General features: G+C 44.4%; 3 protein-coding genes across 3 annotated transcripts in view; 1 reads left to right on the plus strand and 2 right to left on the minus strand.

Annotated features, from left to right (window-relative positions):
• The window catches only part of LOC126058122 (olfactory receptor 2AK2-like), a 324,114-nt gene that overhangs the window by 175,147 nt on the left and 125,646 nt on the right, over positions 1–23,321 (plus strand). The gene's annotated exons all lie outside the window — the stretch shown is intronic.
• LOC126058427 (translation initiation factor IF-2-like) overlaps positions 1–23,321 on the minus strand; it is a 106,181-nt gene that overhangs the window by 37,118 nt on the left and 45,742 nt on the right. The window lies entirely within an intron of this gene.
• Positions 3,127–7,192, minus strand: LOC126058426 (uncharacterized). Its single transcript, XM_049853489.1, has 2 exons — positions 4,409–7,192; positions 3,127–3,700 (listed from the first exon to the last, which is right to left on the minus strand). The coding sequence occupies exons 1-2, from the start codon at positions 4,462–4,464 to the stop codon at positions 3,127–3,129; spliced, it is 630 nt and encodes a 209-aa protein (XP_049709446.1). The 5' UTR covers positions 4,465–7,192.

The following is a 23,321-nucleotide window of genomic DNA, read 5'->3' on the forward strand; positions in this document are numbered from 1 at the left end:
ACCTCCAGGCAACAGACCAAAAACTCCATTCTGCACGGATGGCTATGAAGGGTGAGTCTTTTGGAAGAGTTGTCTTTTATTTAATCAATAGATATATACTGGGTATCTCCTATGGGTGGGGTTCTGTCTCACTTTCTGGGACTGCCAAATATGAGGCAGACCTTGTCTCTGTCCCCAAGTTACTTACAACACATTTGGAAGACACAAATTGGAAATTGAGCATCTCCTATGACTCAGTGCTATGATGGAGGATTACTAAAAGATTACTAGGTCCTCTGAATACATAAACCAGAAGCACAGACTGGGTACCTTGGAGGAGGAACCAGTCAACAGGAAGGGAAAGAATGTCTACTAGTCAGAGGGAACAGCCTGTGTGAAGCCTAAGTGGCAAAGGAGGCCTGAGAGGTGTTCAGAGTGGACATTGTGTTTCTAGGGCTGGAGAGATTTGATTCAGGGCCAGAGAAGAGGTTTGGGAGAAATAGCGACTCATTATACTCTTCTATTTCCTCAACTCACAGTTTCCTTCCTCTTAGATGTTGACTTCTTTAAGTGAACATTTCAATTCATTTTTAAGATATAATTTCCCTCCTCCCAGCCTCCTAGCCTCTCCCACAACAGTTGCCATATTTTTTCCTAGTGCGCTGTTTAGATTCAAACTGGGCCCTTGGAACTGAGCGATGTCAGCGATGATGTCACACAAGAGTTACTGGAAACCTTGGTGCTCACTCAGATCCCAACTGCTCTTTGGAGAGGTTGTGGGTCTGAGGTCTCCTGTGGGAGAGCGACTTTGGATACCAAATTACAAACGGTTCTGCCTAAATCAAGGTCCCCAACTTGTGAGAGTTTGGGACATCATCTCTACGTGGGAGGAGGAGAAACGTCTTGCCAGTGACCATCCTTCGTGGTTCATCTTCACCCAGCCAGAATGGAGCGGCAATACGTGAGGAAGAGGCCTTTCTCTAAGGCCCGAGGTAAGGGTTGGAGGAAAATTCAGTCTGTGCGATGGGTGCTGGGCAGCAAGGGGTTTGATTCACCCTGGAAACAAGGACCACAAGGGATCATCGAGGCTTTCACCTGAAAAAACTTCCTGTCAATTAGTAAACAGTAAGAAATTATAGTGTGAATAAATAAATGAAGGAATAAATATGTGAGTGAAGTATAGAATTCTACTGTCATCTGAGGGGCTTTCCATAACAGTAGCAGACAAGTCAGATTTGTGAACTCTCCTGCTTTGTTAGTGGAAAGAACGCAGGTGGGCAACTGGGGCAGCGGGTATAGAACCAGGGAGAAGGGTGGTTACAGAGACTTGTACTTAATTTTTTCATGAGAATGAATTAATATATCATGCGAATTAAAAAAATATATCAAATTTATCGGGAGGTTTCGGGAGTGGGTGGTGTGATGGAGCACAGTATCACACGTTCATTCAGAGTTCCCAGTCAATGTAAGCTGCCACAGTCCTCAGCCTGGACTCAAGCAGAAGAAGGTCCAGGAAGGCCCTGCCCCTCTAGCTCTAGGGATTTCCCTTCTCCTCCAAGGTCTCCTGACCATCTTTACCTAAGGGTTTCACATTTCTTCTAGGTAAAGACAGCTATAGTATAGATCGTTTTTTTTTTTTCTCTTGTAATTACAAAGTTTTATTTTTTTAAATTGTGTTGAAAATATACATAAAACATAACTGAATAATTTCTAACGTATGAGTCAGTGATACTCATTACATTCTTCAAGTCATATAACCATTCTCAATATCTTTCTCCAAACTTTTCTACAACCATTAACATAACCTCAATGCCCCAGTGGAAAAACTTCCCCTTCCCCCCGCCCACAACTGGCAACGAGCAATAATCCTTGCTTTCTATATATTTTCTTATTTAATGTAAGTCAGATCGTACAGTATTTGCCCTATACTTAGGGCAAATACTAACTTATTCCATTTAGCATGATGTTTTCAAAGTCTAGCAGGAAAGAATTTTAAAATTCCAACTATAGCTAACCTCAGTTTCTGCTATCATTCTTAGTTATCCATTCTTTCTCCAACTAGTGTGCCCCCGCCTTGTCTTCTTTGTTGCTGCCCCATTCTGCCCTTCAGTGGCTGAGCCCTGCTTTCTGCTCCCTCCTTGATCTCTGTATCCTTCTAACCAACTGCTGGCATGTTCCATCTCTGAATCTTGTCTCTCTCTCGAGCTTTCCCTTCATCCAACGCACCCGACCTAGCTCCATCTCTTTCTGCATCCTGAACTCTGCAGTCCTTCCCACAGATTCAGAAACATACACAGACCTTTAGGTTGACACAGACAACCCACTGAGACATACACAGCGGAGGAGGCTGTGTGTTCTCCATCTGAAGTTCTCGCATCAAGGTTCTCAGATACGGCCATCTCTTTCTGCCTCACTTCATCTACTAAGGACTGGGCTTCTACTCCAAGAAAAACAATTTTCATCTTCTACTGTGGCTGGGTTAAGAAGGGTGCAAGGAAGAGGTAGACATGTAAGAATCATAACTAAATATACACATTCTTCTCTTTACGTATAACTCCTCTATAAAAAGCCTTTCAGTAAAAAGAGGATGAAAAGAGGTGACCATTGCTCTGGAGTGTTTACCCTCCAAATTTACTAAGAATATCACCCGCATACAAAACATCAAGTCACACATTTATTATGAAGCTTCATGGGAATGAGGTCATTTCTAAGTTCCAAAGGAACAAATTCATTGGAATTCAATAAATGTGGAATTAAAGAAAAATAACTTCTTAAAAAACGAACTATCATAAACAGTGCCACTTTACAATGGAGACTTTGTCTCCCACAGCAGTGCCCCCAAAGGGTGGTGGGTCTCTGGGGAAGAAGAAAGAAACCATGGGGTCTGCAGAGGTGGAGGATGTGGTGATGGAGAGGCCTCCAGGGGTCCCTATGACCAAAGCTTTGGGGTCACAGGTGAGAATAAGGACCCTGAAAGCTCAACTAAATTAACTCTCTATTCTCAGAGGTCTCTATCCAAGAGGAAAATGTGCAACAGTCAACAACGTCCCATGAAAAACGTCGAAGCTCCAGGCCCAGGAAGATTCCAAAACAATCTGAGAACTCTTTTCTGTCCTCTTCCACTGAGCAGACCTCTCATTCCTCCAGTTACAGGGCTGCCCCAGGAAAGCCATGGGTCAGGTGCGCATATTTCACCAAGGTGCGCACAGTCAAGGGGGTGGCGGTCGCCTGGCAGACCAAAACCTCCTTTGCCCCCGTGGGCAAGATGCCACAGGTCTTTGAAGCCGAGCTCTCTGAGGAGAGCACCATCGGCTCTGCCCCCAGTCTGGCCAACACTGAGTCCCTGGTCAGCAACCTGGAGCCCTGGCAGGAGGGGCCCCAGACCTGTACCCCGGAGCCCACCGACCAAGGGGAGGAGCATGGGGAGAGACGCCGCGCAACCACCCCGGAGTGGCTGGTGACCCGTGAGCGCGGCTTCCGCTGCGTGGCCTGCTGCCGCGTGTTCGAGTCCCGGGAGGCCCTGGTTGCGCACGCGGAGCATGGTGTGAGCCAGGGCTTCAGCTGCCGGGTCTTCTTTGAAGAGCTGCTGGAGAGGCGGCTGCCACGCTCAGTGCAGCGCAGGCCCAGACGCTGCCACCAGCTGGCCAGGCGTTGCCTGATGGCCGCCAAGAAGAGGGAGGTGAGGGAGAAGAGAGCGGTCTGCAGACGCCTGGAGGAGCAGCTGGAGAAGCAGAGAGAAGAACTGAAGAGGCTGAGGCACCAGCTGGACAGGCTGAAGAGGCAGGAGACCAGGTTGCAGAAGGAGCAGGCGCACCACCGAGGCCAGAGGGGGAAGCGCCTGAAGACGTGCTAGAACCCCGGGACTAGGAGGAGCAGGGCCTTTCGGCTGGAAACGTGGGCCCTTCAGGAGAGACCTCCATTCAGGTTCGTTTAACCCAGCTCCCCTGGAAGATCATACCCTCCTTCCCCGTGACCCCAACCCTCCCAACCCAAGTGCACAGAGAACTCCAGCCCTAAGGGGGATCTGGATGGAAGAAGCCCCAGATAGCTGACCGCAGACACCAGGTCCCCTCAGAGGCTCCCCTGGCCCAGGAGAGGACAGGACAGGCCTCATCTGGATGGTGAGATCTTGGGACCCGAAGGATGAGCACAGCATAAATAGGGAAAGGGAAATGGGATTTCAGTGGGACTTGGGAGGATTGGGGGGGGGGCCTGCTGAGGTGTGATGGTGAAGGGGGTGTCACTGAGTTCTTTGGAGGAGAAGGAATCAGAGAGATGGCAGGCTGTTGGGAAACATGTCTGCAGGTGAGCAGTGGACATAAAGCCCTAAACAAACAACTCTGGGTCCCTTCCCAGCAGTATAGAGGCAGAGAAAGAGACAGGGCTTGGTAGGAGGAGAGGAGGGCAGGTTGAAGGAAAATGAACTCACCCCAGCCATGTCTTCTGGTCTCCTAGGGTGAATTTGGGTTTATGATTGGGATGCATCCTTTTTGCCACATTAGGGGAATGTAAGTGGGAAGTGGTGTAGAAAAATCCCCCTGGGTGTTAACCATTTCTGGATAAGAGTTGATCCAGGGCTTGCAGGATACTTCCTGTAGAGCATGTCCTAGGGTAAGGGGTAGAGCTTTGGAACTTTTTCTTCTCCTAAATCAAGCTGTACATTCCGGTTCTTGACATGTCAAACAAACATGCTAATTTTTTTTTTGTTTTCCTGTGGTCAAATCTGACCTGTCGCGAGGTCAAAGAACTGGAAGACAAAGGCCCTCTGAGGTGAAAGAACCAAAAGAGAGGACAGGCTTCAAACCCAGGGAGAAGAGCGAGAACACAGGTGATCAGAGGTAATGGTGAGCAGGGGCAGATTCAGGCCCAGACTGAACAGTGGACAACAAAGCCCCAGTCTCAGTCGCGACATCAAATCCCAAGTCTGGGGAAGCCCTGGACATGACAGGGGTGTATCCATCTCTCTGGGAGATGAGACCACAAGTATCACAGGGAACCCCCCAGGGGCAGAGGAATGGAGGGCAGGGCCTCTAGGATGGGCACCTCCGTCCACAGTCTGTCCTGTGTGTATTCTTCAGAGTGACAGAGATGGCTCCTGCGAGGCAGAGGGTCACAGGCAGAAAAGAACCAAGGTGTTCAGACCAGGTAAATTCTGCAGTCTCCTAAGAATCCAAAACAAAAAATCAGAGATTCTCAGAGGTACCAGGGTGGGAGGGGTTGGTATTCCCAGGCTGGGGAGAGGCTGGCTGGGGAGGTGCTGGTTTCTGAAATCTTTTCATCAACATCTTTCTTCTTAAAAGCTACCTTCCCAGTTGATGTCCTCTATGATCTATGCTCAGACCTGAATGGGGCCTAAAATGCACAAAGGTGGGTTATCCAGTGGGGCTAGGCAGGGAGGAGGTGGAAGCAGCATATCCAGGAAAGAGAATCTTCTAGAGGCGCATGAGTTACCTAGTGAATTGCACATGGTGTCCAGCCTTCTACATTAAGCTGTAGACATGTGCTTGCAAGACGTGTTTGAGGGGTAACTCTACTGACTTCCCAAAATTATTTTTGGTCATTTCCAGTTATAGAGACCAGAGGAACTCACTGGCTCCAAGAACAACAAGAAATCCACTGGATCTGATTATTACTTTCTGCGGTGTGCTCTCCTGCCAGTGATTCAAATCTTTTGTCTGTCATTCTGGAGAATTTTCACCTATTTTAAATATCTAACAAAACATGTTAAAATATACATATATCTATGATGTTTATGAATTTACAAAGCTCTGAAATTGTTTTTTTATCACATTTGCAAGATCACAGATTTGTATGACAAAAAAATTTATGTCAGGGTCCCACCGTCATATGTAATTTGGTCCTGCTCCCCCAGGGTATCCAATGTTAATAGACACATGTGTATCCTTCCCTACACCTCTCTGCAGGGACACATATACACAGTCACAGGTACACAAGTACATCTGCTGGGGTGTTTGCTTTTATGAAAGCCTGGTCACACTCCACCCACATTGCTCTCGCCCCTTATTTCACTTGATATTCTACCTTGATTCTCTGTAAGTCATTAGATATGGCACTGACACTATATTTTTTGATCTTTTAACTTACATGAATAATTTAAATAGATGATATCAATTCAGTACACTTTATCTGGACTTCTACATGTTGTTGTCAGAAGCTATCAAGTCAGTTCTGACTCACAGTGGCCCTTTGCACCACAGAACAAAACACCACCCGGTCACGTGCAATCCTAATAATCTTTGCTATATTTCAGCACACTGTTGCAGCCACTGTATCAATCTCATTGAAGGTCTTCCTCTTTTTCACTGGACCTCTCCTTTACCAAGCATGATGTCCTTTTCCAGGGACTGGTCCCTCCCTCTTGATAACATGGCCAAAGCCATCCTTGCTTCTAAGAAATATTCTGGCTTTCTCCCTTTAAGACAGATTTGTTCGTTCATACATAACACTACTAAAATGGAAACATTATCATCCATGCTTTTTAAGTCCACTCTTCCTGCGTGTTCTAGCTCTCCTCCCCCTGTTCTTTCCCGCAAGTGAATCCAAGATAATTCAGCTTAACAATGTGGTAAGTAGTCTCTCTTATCCTTGCTTAAACAAGCACACAGACTTATACACACTCATAAACATAAACAGGTATCCAAGCATATTCGAACAATTGATATTGTTTAACCCAGATGTGCTCATTTTATATACACTTCTCTGCACCTAGATTTTTTCAGTAATACTTCAATAATACTTCACAGATATTTTTCCCACTCAACTACTACAACTCATTTATTGATGATGTAGCTTTACCATAAGTTATCTATCATTCAACTATCAATGTACAGTCAATGTTTGGTCAACAATAATAATAACTATCCTTTGTGTACTACAGGATCTGTTTCTGTGGAATAGACTCCATATGAGATTTCCAGCTCAAAGTATGTTTTAAAAGTACAGAGCCATGGCCATGTCTTTCCCCTAGAGGCTGTCCTAAAGCACCTTTCCAGCCATGTCTCAGGGTATCCTTCTCCCCACAGCCCAGCCAGCCATAGATGGTGTTGATTTTTAAATTGTGCCAGTTTCACTGGGACTTTGATATTTTCTTAACTAGCAGTGTTTTTGAGCAACTTGGACTATGTTTATTGGGCATGTGGATTTGCTGTGAACGATCTGTTTGAATTCACTGCTCATTTTTCAAGTGCTTAACTTTTATGCTTCTGTGTAAAATGGAAATTGTTATTAAGTCTTGTCATCTCCATTTCACATGATTTTCCAAATCTATCATTTGTGTATCACATTTTTGCAAGCTTTGTCCCCGGGAACGATCACTTGAGTGAGCACCGTTTATTAAATAAATATAATTTTCTCAAAATAGCGCCTTTGTATCAATGGTTATTGTGACTTCTTAGCAGATTTTCTTTCATTGGTCGACTTGTCAGTTTCTATGCTATGTAATATCAATTTGTTCTTTTACCTGAAGAGGTAGACACCTGTCAGTATCCTGCTTTTTCATGTTTTTCTTCTCTATACCTTTTAAAGCAGCCGTAGTGTTGCAGTGATTAAGTGCTCATCTGCTAATCCAAAGAAGGTTTGGCAGGTCGAACCCACCAGGGGGCACTGAGGGGAAAGACCTGTTGTTCTGCTCCCATAATGATCACAGCCTAGAAAACCCTCTGGGGCAGTGAAATGGGACCACTATGAGTCAGAAATGGACTCCAAGTCTCCTAACACCAGCAACATCCTCTGCTATCTACTGTACTATTTGTAGCATACGATTACTGTATACAATTCAAAAACAACTATCTTAATATTCCGACTGGAAATACATTCCACTTATATATTAGTTTTAGGGACCTCCATTTGATTGACAAGACTTCTCATTTGAAAATATGGCATATTTTTTGCATATATTCAGGTTTCATTTTATGTATTTTAGTACATTAGTTTTCGTCATAGAAGTCCTTTGATGCTCTGGTCAAAACAATGTTTTCCTAAATATTTTACAGTTTTGAACACAGTTTGATCCAGTCAAGTAGTAGGGGAAAGAGAACGGTCTGCCCTTCTCACCCTTGCCAATTTGAGACCCTCATGTCTATACTGGAGACAAACCCTTGATTTTGATGTATTTGTCTTTTATTCAGGTATGCAATTATGTCATCATTATTTGAAAAATCTCTTATTATACTTATACTAGTTATTTAAATTTTCTAGTTTATTCCTTCACCTTAAAACTATGTTCAGTGATACCAAAATTTTTGTCTAGTTCCAAATTTATCAGAATGAGTTGAATATTAATTTTCCATTTATCTCACACCTGCTAAGTTTGGGGAGAATCTATTATGCCCCAATAGATAACTACTACTCTGACCTGCTGACCATTATTGGAATCACACACAACTTGTTTCTGACAGTTAAGTACTTCCACCTGGCCTCTGTGGAGCTGGGATCCCATGATTTGCATAGCTACTAGGCAGCCCAGCTCCCACTAACAACCTGAGCATATAGACAATTGTTGCTGTTAGCTGTCATCAAGTCATTTCTGACTCATGACCACCCCATGTGGGCATAGTACAACTAACTGTTCAATAGTGTTTTTAAGGCTTTCATCCTTTAGTAGCAGATGGCCAGGACTGTCTTCCAAGGACACTCTGAGTATGTTCAAACTGCCAAACTTTCAGATAATAGTCAAGCACTTAACTGTTTGTGGCGTCCAGGGACTCCCTACAAAGTATACATATTGGTAAGCTCTATGTTGCTGGTGCTCCCCTCATCTCCGCATTCCTTATTCTTTTGATGAAATGGGTATCCTTCAGGACCTCCAAGAAATGGTCTTATAGAAGACTAACTCAGACATGCCCACATATTGGAGGCTTTTAATCCCTCTTCCAACATCTGACCTAGCAGGTCTGGCATTTCGATTTCAGGGAATGTGGGCCATTGCCTTTTCTAAGCTTCCAAAAGCAATCCCACAGCATATTAAACCCATTTCCAGAACCCTTGCTACAGCAATAAATCCTTGTCAACAAACTATCCTTGACCCAACTTTGTATTAAACTCCCCTTGACTCAGCACCTTCAGCACCCACTCCTCAGCACACCCCCATCCTGCTCACACAAGGCAGCCAGGTCTTGCAGCTCCTTCAGTGTACAGTCCCTCCCCCCTCAACCACAACAGCACTGCCCCCGGTGGCTATGCTGGCATCTGACAACTAAGTATCTGGACAAATGCATGGGACACTATCTCAGGACTCTGCAAAGGAAAGTGTTGAAGTTGGATGGGAGCGGGGCGGAACCAGAACATAAAGTATGAACATTCTAGAGGCTGAAATTAAATGAGCCCAAATCTCACAGCTGCACACCCGTTGTGGACAGAAACAGCCCCGAGAGAAGCCCTCTCTCATATAAATGGGATAGAAGGTCCGTAAAGGAGAGAGACAGGCAGCTGGGCAGGTGGGCAGACACCTGAAACTCTGGCAGAGGAGAATCCTTCTCTCTGACCAGAGTATGGAAGAACCAAATATTGTAGAGAAAGCTCCATTACATTTTCTCTCTCTCTGCTGTTAACTGGCACCTAGTCAATTCTGCCTCAAAGGGTGAGACTTTTCAAAAGCAGATCACCAGGTTTGTCTTCTGAGGCGCTTCTTGACACGTTCAAAGTGCCAGCCTTTTGGCTGGTTGTCCAGTGCTTTGGCCCCATAGGCAGAACCAGTCACTGATGTGCACAACGGAATGAGGAGATTAAAGCCCCAGCATTCCCGCCAGTGGGCCAGGAAAGCACTCCTTCTGAACTCAGAGAGCAGAAGAGAAAGAGAAAGAGGAGGCTGTGCAAGAAAGAGATTCTGCAGACTTGCTATGAACTCCTGGTTCACCCCCCAGGTGCGTATCCATTGCCCTGACCCTAAGAAGCATTATCAAATCCTTTAAGACCCGCACTATGTGTTAGAATGCCATCAAGGTTCCATACTGAGTGGCGCTCACATAGGTTAGACCTACATACACCTGCAAAGCCTTCAAAAATTGAACTAACATTTGAACTATAGAATACAGAAGATGGGACAGAACTTGGAGTCTGAACATAACTGGGTCAATTGACTGCTAAAAAAAAAAAAAAAAATTCTCCATAAAATTTAAGCAGGACTTGTACTCTCAAAATCATAAAAAACAGATTTTAAAATGCTATTCTAATCCAAGAAATAACAGGGACACTTTTTAAATAAATGGAAAGATAATAGGTGCTATTTGCAAATGAAAATTTTACATGTTAAAAGTACAATGGTAGAAATCAAAAATTCAGTTGATATTTTCACAATAGCAGAATGGTGATGACAGAGAAAAAAACTAAATACTTGAAATAGATCAATAGAAAATATCCATTCTGCAAACAGAGAGGAAAATATGGAAAAAAATGGACAGTGCCTCAAGAACTAGACAAAAAGCTTATTTATTGGAACTCCAGAAGAAGTGGACAAAATGTGTGGTGAAGAAAATAGTATTTGAAAAAACACTGGCTGAACACTTTCCAAATGTGGTGAAAGACATAAACTTACAGATTCAAGAAGTTCAGCAAACCACAGCAAGTTAAAGAATTCCATGCCCCAATACCGTATTTGCACAAAAATATTCTGCGGGTTATGGGTTTTTTGCCAACCCAGTGGGCCTTACCCCACATCCCAAGTATATTTGTAAGTACATTACTCTAATTTTGTGTTTTTTTTTTTAACAGCAGCATGTAAAAAGAAAAAAAGAGTATACTGTACTCACAGACATACCCGGGAGGGGAAAAACAGTTGACACACATATATATATATAGAACATGGGTTACTTGCATAAAAATACCATACATCATAATCAACTGCAGAATAACAAAGGTCAAGAAAATACTCAGGAAGGAGGTAGAGAGAAAACGACACATTTCACCTGAGAAAAACAATTAGAATGACTCTGTATTCACTATCAGAAGCCATGGAAGCCAAAAAAAAAAGATTGTGAAACATCATTTTTTCAACCCTGAAAGATGGAAATATTAACCCAGAATTCTATGTCCAATCATTACCTTCAGGAGTAAAGCACAAATAATGCCATTCTTAGGGGAAAGAAAACTGAGAGAATTCATCACCAGCAGACTTCTAAGTGAAACACTAAAGGAAGTACTTCAGGTGGTAGACTTGGAATTTCAGTTGTATTTATGGAAAGCAGAAAACGTGGAAACTATGTGGATAAATATACTATGTCAACACTGTAGTTACTGCACAACATGGCGCTGGACAAGCCTCTTGGGAAAGGTTTTCCAGTCTCTTGGAAACGCTTGGAAATACATCCTGGCAAATCATTATTAGAGAATGGAATTAATTTTGACAATACCTGAGAGATGTCTGTAGTCAAGTCTCGTGAATAAACTGGAAAATAAATTTACTGACTGAAACTAAGGTGTGGTAACAAAACATGAGTCTCAGTTCCCGTGTGGCCATGAGCTGGCTCTGAAGGCCAACCTTCCCCAGAGAGGCACTTCAAGCACATTGGGGGCAACGGCTTCCTGTTGATATTGCTAGGTGCCATCGAGTGGGTTTCTGAGTCATTGTGGCCCAGTGTAAAAGGAGGACTTCCCCGATAGGGTTTCCTGGTTTGTAATCTTAACGGAAGCAGTTCGCCAGGTCTTTACTCCTTAGAGCCTTTTGGTGGGTTCAAAAAACTAACCTTCGGTTAACAGCCGAGTGCTCAAACTTGGCACCACCTGGGCTCCTTGGAGCAATGGCAGCACCACAGAATTTGGTAGAAACCTTCCCATAGGCCTTCTCTGAGAGGTAACCCCTTGCTTAAGGACCAAGTTTAGGTTTTATATATACTCATTCTACATAAAGTCTAGATAAGAACTACAGTGCTTCCTTGAGCAGACAATATTGTATATGCCCTCCATAAACAAAATGTGTCAAGGGCAAAGTTTAATATTAAACCAAGGCATTTCCCGTCAGTCCTTACCTGAGAGGGTCTTCGTGAGAATTTCCTGAGACTCTTGGAAAAGGACTTAGTAGACACTGCTTTCTTTTTACCTCTTCGCTTCTGAACAGAAACCTCTGCTAAGAGGTCATGCGTAAAGCTCCAAACGCCTCTTCTTATCCTGAATGTAAGCCGTGTAATAAGACCAGGAACTAGGCATTCAGCTGGGTGAAGAAACCCAGGAGTACTTCCTGTCTTCAACACCTTCCAGTTCCAGCGAAATCCTGTTACAAGTCACTAGATCAGCCCAGGAGCTGGAAGACTGAAATTCCTGGTCCTCTGACAACTGGGAAGGGCAGGGTGGGGTTAGGCAGAGCCTCCTTGACCATCACTTGCCCCAAGAGGCTCTGGAAGCTGCTTCATGTTATAAGTCAAAGGCCCTTCCAGCCCAGGCACATAAGAGCAGGGGAAGACTTTGTCCATTGAAAGAAAAGATGGGCACAGGAGTGGCAGCTTTTAGGGCACTCAGCATTGGTCAGCTTTGCGACTTCAGGACATCCTGGCCCATGGTCGCCTTCACGACTGGGCCTTTATAGCCTCTTCACCTCTCCGTCCTTCCCAGTTTTCTCCCAGCACCATGAGCTGTGGCTTCTGCTAGTTTCAATGATTTCAGTATTTCAGTAGCTCCTCACCCCACTCAGGGGAGGCAGTTTTGCAGACTGCAGGACACAAATCCACAGTGCTGTTTACGTGTCCTTCAGCAGAAACACTTCTGAGGGTACAAGCTGGCCTCAGAGATTCTGAGACCCAGGCAGAGAGAAGCCCAGGGGGAGGGTCACTGGCTTCAGGAAGTGTCAGCACTCTCAGGGTCATGTCCCTGGGGTCATGCCCAACTGCAGGAAAAACGAAGTGGGCTCTGAGGCTCCGAGTGCTGACCGTCCAGTACACAGGCCCTGGAAGCCTTGGAAGGATTCTGTCTTAGTCTAACCCAGCACTGGGGAAATCCTCACAGGGTAACAGCAGTGATATGCCTGGGGATCTTTATTCTAAAAGTCTCAAAGCAGTTGATACAGTCTTGTGAGGTGGGAGATGAGAAAGCTTGGGACCACCGAGAGAGGGTGGCAAAAGAAGGAAGCCTTTATCACTCCCTCTGTTCAAGTTTTTTTTTTTAATTCCAACTGGGGCTCCAAACAGGTCTTTGTTGTTAAAGTTGTATTTCTCTGTGTTAATTTATGATCCTTAACTCAAATCTAGAGTTTCGAGCTCATTTTGATAATTCCTCTTTAGTCTGTGGAGACAGGAGTCTGCCTTCAGCCAGTGGTGAGAGTGGAAGAAATAAAGTCCCTAGTCCAGACTGGGGCAGGCTCTGCTGCTCCGCAAACTAGGGGTGCGGTCCCTGAAGAGCCCTTCTGAGGACAGCACAGGAGGGGCGTCCAGCCTGGAGAAAGGGCGGAGGGGGATGGGGGATTGTTTGTGTGAGCAGTGTGGCCTCTGTGGCTTCGCCTTCTCCTCCTGCAAGTGCAACCTGGGGCCCTTCACGTGCGGAGCCAGAGTCCTAGGGTGACCACAACTCTCCCACCCTTTCTGGGTCACCCTCTGGACCCAAGTCCCCATACGCCTCCTCTGCCCTCCCATCCCAGCATAAGCACCGTGACTGGGCTCAGGGGTGTACCCTGGGACTTGACATCGGTAGCCTCAGGCTTCCCCTAGTTCTGGTGGGACCTGTGAGCCTAGCGGGTCTGAGTTCAGGGCAAGGCTGGGTGGGCTGGGACTCTCGGGAAAGGCTCCTGCAGCCAGCTCCTTCCTGATGCACGTGAGATTGTGGTGGGGCAGCCTCCGACCTGGCACCTCCCCTGGGCGCCCCTCTCCACACAGCCCTGCCCAGTTCCCTCCCCCCCACCCCCGCAACAGCCCAACCACCTCCTCCTGCCTCCTAGTTCTAGAGGAGTGCTCTTTTGATGCTCATTTGCAACTGGCACCCCATGGCCCTGCACAGAGTCAATCCAGCTAATGACCTCAACCTGAAGTGCACAACTTTGAAACTGCTAGATAGGTGGGAAATGAACAACAACAAAAAAAAAAAAGAGGAGAAACACTTAACAACAGTTACAAAAAAAGTTATATGGGACTGTATTCTCACATCATGGACTCAAAGATGCTGGGTTGTATTTTTGTTTGCAAACAAGTCTTAGATAAGGGAATTGGTGCCAGGAATAGATGTAGAGTCTGACTTTGGAAAAATGAGGGAAAATCTGGGATTGATTAATTGACGTGGATGAGACTGAAAATAGTGATAACAACATAACATTTAAAGATGAAATCCTAGCAGCCTAGAACATGCAGTGGAAATTTTTCTAAGTAGCACCAGAAAAGACCTTTAATCACTACACAAAATGGGTCAGTAGTTCAAGATCTCCCTAAGAAAATAGGAGGCCGAGACCACTTTCATTCAGGTTGCGGCAAACAGGCAAGAAACAGAGCATTTTAATCTTGTGCAAAGTCAGAAAAGAAGAGAAAAAGATGAGATGCTCCTCTACTTCATCCCTAAGGCTAGTTTAATATTGACACCAAATTAGACAAGGATAATAGAAGAAGAGTTACAGCGCAAGCACACCAAGTAACTGGGATGCAAAAACATACATAAAATACTGGCAAAGGAAATCCAGCAAAGTATAAACCATGTAATACGCCATCATCAAGGGGGTTTATCGTCAGCATGCAAGCTTGAGTGAACATTAAAGATTTAATAATTTAATTCACCATAAGCATAGATGGAAGAAGAAAAGACACGCTCACCTCAAGAGATGGGGACAAAGCAGTTGATAAAATCCAATCACACTGAGAGATAAGGACGCTGAGCAATCATGGACCAGAAAAGGAGTTCCTTAAGTTGGAAAAATACAACTGGCATGATAGTTCATGGGGAAATGTGGGACATTCTCTTTAAAATTAATTAGCATTAAAATAAGGATGCTTTCCCAATTTGAAGACTGGCGTCTGGCATCTTAAACATTAGAATGCAGCCATCTAAGGTGCATCCATTGGTCTCAACCCACCTGGATCAAAGGAGAATGAAGAACACCAAGGACACGAGGTGATTACGAGCCCAAGACACAGAAAGGGCCACGTGAATCAGCTACTACATCATCCTGAGACCAGAAGAACTAGATGGTGACCGGCTACTACCAATGACTGCCCTGACAGGGAAACCCTAAGGGAGCAGGAGAACAGTGGGATGCAGACCCCAAATTCTCATAAATTCATACTTAATGGTCTTACTGAGACTGGAAGGATCCCAGTGGTCATGGCCCCCAGACCTTCCATTGCCCCAGGAAAGGAACCATTCCCGGAGCCAACTCTTCAGACATGGATTGGACTGGACAATGGGTTGGAGAGGGATGCTGGTGAGGAGTGAGCTTCTTGGATCAGGTGGACACTTGAGACTATGTTGGCATCTCCTGCCTGGAAGGGAGATGAGAGGGTGGAGGGGGTTTAGAAGCTGGTGAAAAGGACACGAAAAGAGAGAGCGGAGGGAGAGAGCAGGCTGCCTCATTAGGGGGAGAGTAATTGGGAGTGTGTAGCAAGGTGTATACGCGTTTTTGTGTGAGAGACTGACTTGATTTGAAAACTTTCACTTAAAGCACACAAAAAAATATTTAAAAAATAAGGATGCTTTCTATCATAATTTATGTTAAATATTTAACACTGGAGGCCCAAGCTAGAACAAAATGACAACAAAAAGAAGGAAAAGCTGCAACTGCTATTACTCATAGATTATAGAAATGCCTCCACAGAAAAATTTACAAACCATTGAAATTAATGCTAGTCAATCATAAATATAAACTAAAAAATAAACTGCATTTCTATGCATCAGCATCAAGCCGACTCTGTTGTAGCTCTTAGTGAAGGCAGAGGACACTGATAGGGAAATAGCAGGATTTGGGTGGGCTAGACAAGGAGGGGAGAACACTATTTTACACCAGGCTTCATGGATAACCATGGGTATGTGTTAGTCATCTAGGGCTGCCATAAGAAAAAAATAACACAATTGGGTGGCTTTAAAGAACAGATATTTATTTTCTCACAGTTCGGGAGGCTAGAAGTAGGAATTCAGGGCATGGCTCGTGTCTACCTCAGCTTCTAGCAGCTTCCAGCCACCCTTTGCATTCCTGGCCTTGTAGATTATCTTCCCCTTTGTCTGTCTCCCTCTTCCCCTGTTTGTGTCTGTGTCTATTCTGTTCTTTTTGTAACTCAGAAGGGATTAGGTTTAGGGCTCACCCTACACTGGTATGGCCTCATTAAAATAATTTAAAAAATCCCCTATTTCCAAATCAGGTCACATTTATAGGTACAGTAGTTAGGATTTCAACGTACCTTTGGGGTTACACAATTCAGTCCATATAGTACCCTCACAAGATATTCTAGGCTGAGAGTACAAATATGAGCAGCTGAGAGTTCTATTTTTTGTCTATATCAGTTGGCTATCACTTGTCTGAGTCCACCCATATAAACTTTGGAGCAACTTATTATGAAGGACCAGGCCAACCTTTATTAGCCATGTCCATTATGTGGGAAAACGCACACATTCCCATCACTGAAGCCCTGAGAAATTCATCGATAAGGGTGGAATGGGGTTGGGACCAAGAATTGTTTCATGGCGTTGATAACATGGCATAGCTGTTAGACATCTACGTGGAGATGGCAGGTAATAATACTGACAGCTAACACTTACTGGTGCCAGGACTCTTGTGAGGGCTTCTCCTTTCTTAAGATACTTGCTCTGCATGATACCCATGTGAGGAATGTATCATTATAAGGCACATTTTACAGATGAAGAACTCGGTACACAGAGTTACGCTGACATTTGAATAGAAGTCATGAACCAGGAGGAGTTGAAATGGATGGAGGTGTAAACATCACATCCTCAGCTACAGACAGACAGCAACCGACTCCCTGAGGCATCCTAGAGAGAGGGTGTCAATAGAGAGAGAGGACTAAGCACTGAGCCTGAGGGCACTCTGACATCTAGAAGCCGGACAGATGAACGGCAGCCAACAAAGCTCTCTGAAGTCCAGTGTGGTTCCTGGAGCATGGTCTGTCCTTTCTCTGGACTGCATTTTACCAGTCCCCCTCCCACCCGCACTGGGTGTCCCCTTCACAATGGCAGGGACAATGTGTACTTTCACCACTGCACCCACATGATGTAGACTATTCCTGGCACATGGAATCTTTATCTGAAATTCCACAGCAAATCTCCAGAGGCTCATGTTCTCATAGCTTCTGTCGCCTCTGCAGCCCCTGCTTCTGTCTGTCCGTCTGCTGGGCTGCACCACATGGAACCAGTTATGAAATTCAAGCCCATCTTACACTCGCCAAGGTCCTACTCACACGAAATTTGTATTAGCTTAAAAGAAAAGGTGTGTAGATAAGATACACAAGGGATTTAATTGCAGCAAAACAAACCTTAAAATGAAATGGCTGGGAATGGTGGCCTCCCTTTGTAAAAAGGCATCTCTGTACGGACTACGGGAAAATGCAGTGAAGATATGGGTCATGGGAAAAGGAGCGTTTGTAGCAATCTGGTAATCACTCAGATCACCTGTAAAAATGTTTTCATCCTTTTTCTCATACCTTACACAAAACAAAATTCCAGATGGATCGAATATTTAAAATTAAAATATGCAACCATAAAAATTTTAGAAGTTTTTATTTTCTTTTTATTGATAAAAGAGAAAGACTTTTTAAAAATCCCAAAATATGAAGGCTAAAACTGTTAAGATCTATAGATCTTTGGCATATCAAAAAGTATATGAAGAGAGTAAAAGTACAGGCAAAAAGCTGAAAAAAAGTTTGCAGGCTAAGGATTTGAATAGAGATTTCTCGAAAGCAGATATAGAAACTCTCAACAAGCACAGGAAAAGAAGCGTAACCTCATTAGTCATCAGGGAAATGAAAATCTAAACTAAAGTGCACTATTATTTCAAAAGCAGTAAGATGGCTAAACTCAACAGGATGGACAACAAGTGTCGGCGACGATGTGGAGAAGCTGGAATACCGCTGGTGGAAATGTAAAATGATCCAATTGTTTTGGAAAATGGTTTGGCAATTCTGCAGACAGTTAAACACAGAATTACCATACAACACAGCAATGGCACTCCTAGGTCTGCACCCGGAGAATCAAAAGCATGTTCACATACAAACTCACACAGAGTATTCCTAGTAGTGTTATTCATAACAGCCAAAATGTGGAGAGAACCCACATGTCATGACCTGATAGACAGGATGTGGTATATTCATAGACTGGAATATTACTCAGCCACAAAAAGGCACCAAGTACTGATACATGCCACAATATGGACGAACCTTGAGAACATTACGCTAAATGAAAGAAGCCAAACACAAATGACCGCATCGTGTATGATTCCATTTACATGAAATGTCCAGAACAAACCAACACAGACAGAAGTAGATTAGTGGTTGCTACGGATTGAAGGAAAGGAGTAATGAGGATGACTGTTAATACGCCTTTATTAACAAGGGCCTTTATTTACTGGGCACTGAAAATATTCTGAAGCTAGACAGTGGTGACTGTTGTGCCAAGTCTGCCCATATACTAAAAGCCAAGGTATTGTGCATATTTTCAAAGGCAGTGTTACGGCAGGTGAATTGTATCTCAATAGAAGTATTTGTGATTCCTAAAAGACTAACTTTTCAATTAACATATAGAACCTATAAATCAGTAGGGAAAAAAACAATCCAATTTTAAAACGTCTCCCTCCAAAGCAAAGGGAAGGGGGTACATTCCATCCGTACAGCTTATTTTTTTATCTCTTCATTATTCAACTTCTATTCTCATCTTATGTAACTCTAAATTATACAAATAATTGTCTCCATTTTCCTTATCCCTGTTTTCACTATTTAACTAAATAAAGACAGAAACACAGTGTTTTTTATAAAAACCCTCCCACATTCACTCAAATCATTTTTTAGCACTTCTTAGGTGCCAGGTACCAGGATACTCGGACAAACACAACAGACAAGTTCCTGCCTGCATGGGCCTTCTATTTTTGTGAAGCAGGCAGATGATAAACCAGCCAACCAGCTCTTAATGTAACCTAACATTAAGGAGGGAAACATGTAATTTTGGAGCTATCTCAAGCTGTTGTCTCTCTCACAAACATTTCTCCGAATCTAGTGAAAAGTAAACACCTCGAAGGAACTCTGTGGGGCCAATAAATGTGAAAAAGCCATTACATTTCAGTTTTGTTTTGTTACTTTCACCTGGTACCCTGTCATTATTTTTTAGTAACATGATTATGGAGCTGACATCAAACTCTCACCACCCGCCTGAAAGAAAAAACCAAACCCGTAGCCATCTAGTCAATTCTGACTCAGAGACCCTAGAGGACAGAGTAGAACTGCCCCATTGGGTTTCCAGGGAGCAGCTGGTGTTAGGACACAATTCCCTCTTATAAGAATCTGAAAGCTGTTCACTGTGGATGTGGGAGGGACTCAGTAACACTTGCAGAGATTTCCACATGGGTGGGGTGCTCTAGTGTGAGCATCGGGGGAATGGACCCCATGTGCACTTTGCAGCCTTCTGCAGATTATGACACAAAAACATTCACTCTTCATCGTCCTACATCTTGTAAGAGAACAGAGGGAATTGTTAGGCAGGACCCTTCAAAAATGCATGGCAAGAAATTTTATTGCAACATTAAATGGAAAATAAAGTCTTCCTACATTTTTCCTCCTTCCCTACCTCATTTCAAGGAGATAGCTGGACTCACAGTGTTGAAGCCCTGAAACTTCAAGACTCTGAAGAGTCTGTGGTAAAAGCCTCAGCTCACTGAGGTGATCACACTGAGTGAACTGGAGCCCAGGGGAAGAGTGACAGTCAGATAGTAGGGTCCTAGACATTGGGAAGGGGTAGGATCTCCTTCTTGATAGTGCCCTGGAGGAGGTTACAGCACCTCAAAGGCTGATGCAGGCACATAAGTAGACAAACCCTGTTATGCTGTTGACAGCCCCACCAAGGTTCTCATGCTCCAGCTGAGAATGGGAACAGCAGAACAAATGCTTCTAGAGAGATCACCCACACAGGCTGAGGCAATGGGTGTGTTGAAGGTCTTCTCCAAGCACTGGTCCTTCATTAGACCCTGGGAATTATTGCATATCTGGAGGAGGGAGTACCCTAAAAGTAAGTGAGGTTAAAAACTCCCCTCAATTTTGTAAGCAGGTAGTTCTGAGCCTCAATTCATTTTATTTTTTAAAAAATCATGCTTTTATTCATACATGATTTTGTGCAGACTCGCACATAAAATTCGTATTACTCATTCATGCATTAAGTCAACAAAGATTTCCTGTATACACAGCTACATGTCAGACCCTAGGCCAGATACTCTCGGTGATGAAATGACTTAGAGAAGCTGCCTCACTGCCTGGTGAGAGAAACGGCCAAGTTAACAGGTGTATCAGTCACGTATTGCTGTGTAACAAATGACTCCAAAAGGTAGTGTCTTAAAAAAACAACCATTTACTAAGCTCACAATTTTTCAGGTTGTCAATTTGGGGTTCTTCTGATCTGGGCCAGCCACAGTGGCTCGCAGCAGGGCTTACTCATGTGTCTACAATTTGATTCCAGGTCACCTGCGAGCCAGTTTGCCTCAAATCAACTCAGTGAAACCGCTGGATCCTCTTTCCAATGGTCCCTCATCATTCAGCAGGCTGGCCTGGGGTCACTCCCACAGGTTCTCAGGGTTTAAGAGCAACAAAAGGGCAAGACTCAATGTAAAATCTTTTCAATTCTCTCCTTGTATCATCTCTGCTACTATTTCAATGGCTGAAGCAACCGTAAGGTCGGCCTTCAACTAACAGGTAGAAGAAGACTCCTCCTGCTAATGAAAGGTGTTCTGGAGTCTCATAGAAGGCATGGGCACAGAGAGAGGAAGAATGTATAGTAAATGCAATTCTGTTTTATGCTGCGGTAAAGGGTTTCCTGGGTACAATGGAGTACAGAGCAAGAAGTGGACTCATCTACCAGGAGAAGATTCAGGCAAGACTACAACCAGGAAGTGATGCCTGAACCAAGTTGGGAATATGACTGAATAGTTAAGGGGTGAAAAAAGGTCGAGCATCCAGGAAGCCCCAGGTATTTTCCAGAGGCTTCAGTAAAAGGGGAGGGATGGCTTGATGAGAAAAGTCTGAGGAAACAGGCTGAAAACACTGGGGCATTTGTTACATTTGTGAACAGGCACGGATTATCTTTTGTTCTATTGTTTCCCTACCATTCCTGCCTCTTCTGTCCTTTGGGGTCACACAAAACAAGCCCCTACTCTCCCCATGTTGAAACTTTTATTTTCCTTGGAGAAGTCTCCTCCTTCCTCATCACCACCCCAACCTTCTTAATTTCCTCCTCAAATGGTCTCCCCATTTGCTACTTTCTCTTCTAAATGGCCTCCTAAACAAAAGCAGAGTCTGTCATGGGCTTTCCCCAAGTCAACTCCCAAACTTCCCATTCTGACTGACCACAAAACTCCTGAGTCTTAGGGCTTCTTGGTGAAGTCATGAGCCTAATCTTTCCAATGGGGTCAGTTTTCTTCACCTTCACGCTTCACCAGGGAGAGTAGGCCAGCAGACGGGAAGGGAGAGAACATCTCCTAGTCAGAGAGCAGAGCCTGTGTGAAGCCTCAGAGGCTAAGGAGACCTAAGAGGGGCTCAGAGTGGACATTTTATAACCAGAGCTGGAGAGACATGATTCCAACAGAGTCAAATGAGAGGACTGGGAGAAAGCAGCTGCCCATTATACTGTTATCATTCCCTGTGCTCTCTTTACCCACCAGGGGATAGTAACCCCTTACACGGCACGGAAAAGTTTCAATTCATTTTTAGTATCTAATCTCCTTCTTCCTACATTGGCACTAGCACTTCTCAAGTGCCTACCTGACAGTTTCATGTTTTTCTGGTTGCCGTGTTTAGCTTCAAACTGGGCCCATGGAACTCAGCACTGTCAGCAATGATGTCACACAGGATTATGGAAGCCTTAGTGCTAACTCAGATCTCAGCTGCTTTTTGAAAAGGGTGCCGATCTCAGGTCTTGTGGGAGAGAAACCGTAGCTACTGAATCAAGGAAATTCAGGAGCAAGCCAGAGTCCCCACGTTATCAAAGGGTCCTGCTGGGAGAAGGGATAAAGGTCCTTCAGAGACCATTATGTTTGGACATCTTCACCCAGGCAGGATGAAACAGTGATACACGAGGAAAAGGCCTTTCTCTAAGACTGTAGATAAAGATGAGGAAAAATCGACCCAGATTGATGAGTGCTACAGAACAAAAGGTCTGACTTCCACCAGAAAAGAGAGCCATGGTAGGACAAGATGAAGGATTTGGGATGAATGGATAAGGTCATAAGGAAGATTCTCCTGAGAAAGCACTTTCTGTCATTTAGTAGATAATTAACCAAAGTTTATTTTGTCAATAAGAAATGCAGGAATAAATGAGGGATGAAACGAAAGAATTCAACTGTAAGTTTGAGAGCTTTCCAGAATAGCTGCAGACAAGGCACTCTTTTGTTCTGGATCTGAACATGATGGAAGGGAAGGAAGCCAGTGGGCAACTGGGGCAGAGAGTATAGGATGGTGGAAAGGGTGGGTAGGAAGAAGCCTACTTAATTATTATATTTTCTACTGAGATGGAATTAATATACCATGTGAAGAACTAAGGAAATTACTCAGGAGGTTCTGGGAGTAGTAGGTTGAAGAGCCCAGAACCCACATCATTGAGGGCAGAAGAAGGGCTGTAGACTCCTCCCTAGATCCAGGAACTCCCGTTACCCTCCTGTGTCTCCTGCCCACCTCCCTCAAGAGCCTAACAACCCCTAACCACAAACATGGCTACAGGATAGAATTTTTTATTTTCCTACTTTTCTCAACCTGAGCTTCATCTAGGATCAGTCATGTATCACTCTTTTCAGGCCAGTTTTGTTGCCCTCCCCACTACTATTACCTCTGCTGTCCTCCTCCACCCAGTGCTGCCCTCCACTGGCCCTGCTTCCTGCTGCTTCCTGCTTTTCTGACTGGCCTCTAATACCCTTTGAGAGATCCCCCACCCCATCTTCTGTCTGTCACTGGAGCTTGCACTCCCCTCCCAAACTCCTTCTCTTTCTTCCTTAACTCGCCAATCATCCCCTCATACTCAGAAAAATACTGACCCTTATGCTGACATATTCAAGCCCTGCCCCCCGGCCCCCCACGCCCACAGGAGGCATGGTTGTGATTTGGCTCCCCTCAGTCTAACCAACACTGAGTTCCTGGTCAGCATCCTGGAGTCCTGGCAAGAAGAGCCAGGCACCTCCAGGAGCATATGGAGGAGGAGACAGGGGCTGAAGAGGCTACCACACCTACTGG

Source organism: Elephas maximus, chromosome 14 (assembly GCF_024166365.1).
Source record: "Elephas maximus indicus isolate mEleMax1 chromosome 14, mEleMax1 primary haplotype, whole genome shotgun sequence".
Lineage (NCBI taxonomy): Eukaryota > Metazoa > Chordata > Mammalia > Proboscidea > Elephantidae > Elephas > Elephas maximus.